General features: G+C 36.5%; 1 protein-coding gene across 1 annotated transcript in view; it reads right to left on the reverse strand.

Annotated features, from left to right (window-relative positions):
- The window catches only part of LOC128666796 (galectin-4-like), a 63,263-nt gene that overhangs the window by 55,957 nt on the left and 1,306 nt on the right, over positions 1-6,000 (reverse strand). The window contains exon 2 of the mRNA XM_053721591.1: positions 2,112-2,200. Coding sequence (XP_053577566.1) covers positions 2,112-2,200 — 89 coding nt within the window. The remainder of the gene's footprint in view (positions 1-2,111; positions 2,201-6,000) is intronic.

Below are 6,000 nucleotides of genomic sequence, written 5' to 3' on the forward strand. Positions count from 1 at the left end.
GGAAAAGTAGTACATTTAGCAGGAGTAGAGACAGCCCCATAACCTTAGGGATTTTGTCCCAAAAAACTCTAATCTGTCAGATGGCACAGGATATAATTGCTTAAACGTTTAGAAGAAGTAAAAGAATTACCCAAATTATTCCATTCCCTGGAAATTACTTCAGAAATAGCATCAGGGAGATTAAACACTTCTGGAATAACTACAGGAGATTTAAAAACCTTATTTAAACGTTTAGATTTAGTATCAAGAGGACCAGAATCCTCTATTTCTAATGCAATTAATACTTCTTTAAATAAAGAACAAATAAAATCCATCTTGAACAAATACAAAGATTTATCAGCATCAACCTCTGAGACAGAAACCTCTGAACCAGAAGAACCATTATCAGTATCAGAATGATGATGTTCATTTAAAAATTCATCTGAAAAAAGAGAAGTTTTAAAAGACTTTTATGTAAACTAGAAGGAGAAATAACAGACATAGCCTTCTTAATGGATTTAAAAAATAAAATCTCTTATGTTATCAGAAACACTCTGAAAATTAGATGTTGACGGAACAGCAACAGGTAATGTAACAGTACTAAAGGAAATTTTATCTGCATTAATAAGTTTGTCATGACATGCAATACAAACAACAGCTGGAGAAACAGATACCAAAAATTTATAGCAGATACACTTAGCTTGGTAGCTCCAGCACCGGGCAGTGATTTTCCTGAAGTATCTTCTGACTCAGTTGCAACGTGGAACATCTTGCAATATGTAATAGAAAAAACAACATATAAAGCAAAATTGATCAAATTCCTTAAATGACAGTTTCAGGAATGGGAAAAAAATGCCAGTGAACAAGCTTCTAGCAACCAGAAGCAATAAATAATGAGACTTAAATAATGTGGAGACAAAAATGACGCCCCATCCGGAACGCCGACATTTTTGGCGCAAAAGAACGTCAAAAAAATGACGCAACTTCCGGCAACACGTATGACGCCGGAAACAGAAAAGATTTTTTGCGCCAAAAAAGTCCGCGCCAAGAATGACGCAATAAAATGAAGCATTTTCAGCCCCGCGAGCCTAACAGCCCACAGGGAAAAAGTCAAATTTTTTAAGGTAAGAAAAAATGATTGATTCAAATGCATTATCCCAAATATGAAACTGACTGTCTGAAAAAAAGGAATGTTGAACATCCTGAGTCAAGGCAAATAAATGTTTGAATACATATATTTAGAACTTTATAAAAAAGTGCCCAACCATAGCTTTAGAGTGTCACAGAAAATAAGACTTACTTACCCCAGGACACTCATCTACATGTTTGTAGAAAGCCAAACCAGTACTGAAACGAAAATCAGCAGAGGTAATGGTATATATATAAGAGTATATCGTCGATCTGAAAAGGGAGGTAAGAGATGAATCTCCATGACCGATAACAGAGAACCTATGAAATAGACCCCGTAGAAGGAGATAATTGAATTCAAATAGGCAATACTCTCCTCACATCCCTCTGACATTCACTGCACGCTGAGAGGAAAACCGGGCCCCAACTTGCTGCGGAGCGCATATCAACGTAGAATCTAGCACAAACTTACTTCACCACCTCCATAGGAGGCAAAGTTTGTAAAACTGAATTGTGGGTGTGGTGAGGGGTGTATTTATAGGCATTTTAAGGTTTGGGAAACTTTGCCCCTCCTGGTAGGAATGTATATCCCATACGTCACTAGCTCATGGACTCTTGCTAATTACATGAAAGAAAGTAGCTTTATTAAACTTGTATCTATTTTGCTGGCCGTTTGTGGAGCCGTTTGTGGAGCTGTTTAACCTAATACTACTCTGTGAGTATTCTACACTTTTTTACAAGGTGTTCGGAAACACTACGCCAATGTGATATTTTTCAACATACACAGTTGTTGAAGTAATCGTGGAGGACACAAAATGACACTTCTTGGAATCTCCTACTAATCAGCGCCTCCTGCTACAACCTATATAATTTCAGCAGCCTTTGGGAGAGACTGTTGGAAGGCAGCGGTTCTAATCAGAGAGGGGAGTGCTTATCCGTATTGTATATTTCTTCTTTTTGTCCATTTATAAATTACATAAAAGCCAAAAAGACATTATTCTTACTGATTAACATGGGGATGTATTGTCCCTTGTATATAGACAGACATTCCTGCACGGAGGCCTCCATAAACTGGGCATCTGTAGGGGAGAGCCTGGAGAAAAATAAAATGAGAGAAGAAAAAAGGGAGAGAAAATTAGTATTGCCTTTTCTCTGGAAATCAGTTTCAACAAGCAGCAAAATCTGCTGATGAGAGTTAATAAACTCAAAACAGCTTTGGTTTGTTTTTTTGCTGAACCCACCCCATAGGGTGGTTGAACACAGTATTGGAAGAAAAAAAGCCTGAGATATTGTATATCTAATTTCCATATCTTACCCATAGTTCCCTGGTGCATTGGTAACAATATAGACAGAATACTTCTGGGGAAAATCAAGCGTGGATACTTGTCTAGATTTGATCATTTTCAATACAATAATTCTATGACTCTTACCAAAAAAAGGGAAAAGACCATGAGAAATGGAATTCAATGGAATTAAATGGAACTAGATAAAGATTTCCACACATTTCTGTAGAACTAGCACTAGACTTTCAAAAAAACTGCTAGTAAACATCATGGGAAGAATACAACAACATATACCAGTGCATACTAATACACTACAGAACATAATACCATCAATAGTAAACCGACAACGCATACTCTGGTAACACATACACTGACAACGGACCCTCAAATAGAGAAGAAAAACCTTCACATTACATACTAGCACAAATAGAGAGATGTTCTCCAGTAGAAAATGCTGAGGACACATTCTCTGAGTGTTTAGTTATACAGTTACAATCTATGATGTTTTATATTCATTTAAAAAAGGACCAATGTTCTCTTTCACATAGTGGTCAAGATTACAAACTTCATACTTTAATAAAATTGACACATTTAGAAAAAGATAACTTTCCCTCACACCACCCAAACCCAACCCTCCTACCCACCCCTTCAATTAACAAAACTCTCTGTTACTTCTCTCCTGTAACAGAGGTAAAAGCCTTCATACCCTTATCCTTTTCTCATCTCACAACCTGTCCACATGACCCTTTTCCTTCACAACTTCTTCCCTCTCTCTCTGCTTTTTTAACCCCTGTGCAAACTCATATCTTTAACCAGTCTTTCATCAGTGGCGCATTTTCTGATACAGTCCAGCGTTAATCCCAACAATCCTAAAGAAAGCCCTTGCTCGACCCCTCCACCCCTTCTAACTATCGGCCGGTCTCTATACTTCCCTTTGCCTCCAAATTATTAGAAAAACTGGACTATAATCGCATAATTCAATTTCTCGCAATTCACTCTTTACTTGATCCCCTAGAATCTGTTTTTTGCCCTAAACACTCAACAGAAACTGCTCTTACTAAAAAAAAACAATTGATCTGCTATCAGCTAAAGCAAAAAGACACTCATTACTATTTCTTCTAGATCTTTGTGCTGCTTTTGACACAGTTGACCATCCTCTCCTCTTACGAATCCTACATTCTTTTGGCATCCGAGACACAGCCCTCTCCTGATTTGCTTTCAATCTCTCAAACAGTTCATTTACAATTTCCTTTAACAGCATATCCTCTGATCCACTTGAGTCCCTTGCTTTTTTCTATCTGTAAGTCCTCCCCTGGAAAACGTATATCCTCCATTGAGTTCCAAACCTCTCTTTCATCTCTTGATATCTCTCCCTCTTTACTCAACCAGATTACCAACTGTCTCTCTGCAACTTCTTCTTGGATCTCTTCACACTACCTCCAACTCTATTCTCAGCACCTCACCCCATATCTGCTGTCTTGGGGTCACACTTGACTCTGAACTCACATTCACTCCACATATTCAAGATCTCACCAACAATTTTAGAATTCTGCATTTCTTTACTCAATTAACAACAAAAATACTAATGAATTCCCTCATTTTGTCACACATGCATTACTGCAATCTACTTATAAATGGCCTTCCGAAAAAACACCGCCTCTCCCTCCTCCACTCTCTGCACTGACTATTCATACACTTTAGAATGCAATTCACAGTATTAACCCTAACTTATAAAGCACTTAACAGATGAACTTCATATGTGAAGCTCTCCCCAATGCATCTCCAATGTAATGAGTGAATCCTAACAAGGATGCCGATTCACTGTTTAAAACAACATCACTGGGAGTTCCCTTTCAGTTCCAACCCACATGCATGATACCTCCTTGGCGTCAAGAGTGTGAGCATTCATTTCAATGAGCTACAGTATGTGGCAACATATATAGTTGAATGAGACGCCTTAAAGGGACACTGAACCCAATTTTTTTCTTTCAGGATTCAGATAGAGCATTACATTTTAAGCAACTTTCTAATTTACTCCTATTATCAAATTTTCTTCATTCTCTTGCTATCTTTATTTGAAATGCAAGAATGTAAGTTTAGATGCCGGCCCATTTTTGATGAACAACTTGGGTTGTTCTTGCTGATTGGTGGATAAATTCATCCACCAATAAAAAGTGCTGTCCAGAGTACTGAACCAAAAAAAAGAAGCTTAGATGCCTTCTTTTTCAAATAAAGATAGCAAGAGAACGAAGAAAAATTGATATAGGAGTAAATTAGAAAGTTGCTTAAAATTGCATGCTCTATCTGAATCACAAAAGAAAAAATTTGGGTTCAGTCTTCAGTGTCCCTTTAACATTATCCTTAGGGTAAAAAAATACTCTAAAGAGGGGGACTCAAGAATATGTAAGTTTCTGTAAATGATGAGCAGTTAAAAATATATATATTGATTTAATTTAGATTTTTTTTCTGTTCACTCACTTTGCATTTTGTTGACTGATAAAAATAAACTATTAACATTGCTATTTTTGAAAAAAATTCTAACTTTATAGCTTTTTTTCCCACGTGCCAAAAATCTTTGCACAGTACTATACATATTTAAACGACTATTAAATACATTATAATTACATAATAAACAAATGAATAATAAAAAAAACAATAAAATAACACTTGGGGGTAGATTTAACCACGCTACAGCGCCTAAAAGGCGGTGGAGAAGTTAAAGAGCAGAAGTCTTCAGGCGGACTTGAAACTATCGGCGTAGATAATTCCATTTTCACTGCCCATGTATCATGTGACAGCCATCAGCCAATCACAATAAAACACATAGTATGTGTGTGTACTGTTAACTCTCGCACATGCTCAGTACGAGCTGGTCTGTGCACATTATACCAAGGGAATCAAATTGTAAAGTTGTGTAAACTTTCATGATTCATATAGACCAGGGCTAATTTTTGAACAGATTTATTGACTTCTGATATAGAGCAGTCTCTTTTATAACAATCTAACAGTATGTTTAAAGCAGCAGATGACACTTTACTTTCTGTTGTGTTGCTATAGAATAACATAGCAGTCAAGTCTAAACATTTTTGAAATAATAATCTTGTTTGATGCAATTGTTTTTCCAGTAGCCAAACTAGACCCACCACTTGCCTAATTTAGAGGACCCAACCCAAGCTTTAGTCTGCAGACAACAAGGCAAACCACAGTCATATTGGTCCTATAAACTGCATTGTTTTGTGGTTGTTATCTGCTAAAGACAATTAGGAAAATATATGTAGGAGGGTTAGGTGGATACATTTCTGAGAATTAGAAAATCCACATTTTTTAGAGATAAATTATAAAGTATATTACAAAGCTTTTTACTAAACATTTTGCGTTTTATTGTCCCTTTAGTATTAGTGGTCTAATATAATAACATACTCCCAGGATATTATTAACTCTTTGCGTATAAAAATGTGACAGCCTTCTTCCATAACTAAACTGTTAAGCATATTTTTTCTGCTGAACATGGATAGCAACAATCTGGTGCTAGCGGATACCCAGAAGACATCACAGATTAGCTAGTTAATATTCTCAGTGAAGCTTGGCTTACGCTTCCATAACTACAGAG

This window comes from Bombina bombina, chromosome 7 (assembly GCF_027579735.1).
Source record: "Bombina bombina isolate aBomBom1 chromosome 7, aBomBom1.pri, whole genome shotgun sequence".
NCBI classification, from domain to species: domain Eukaryota; kingdom Metazoa; phylum Chordata; class Amphibia; order Anura; family Bombinatoridae; genus Bombina; species Bombina bombina.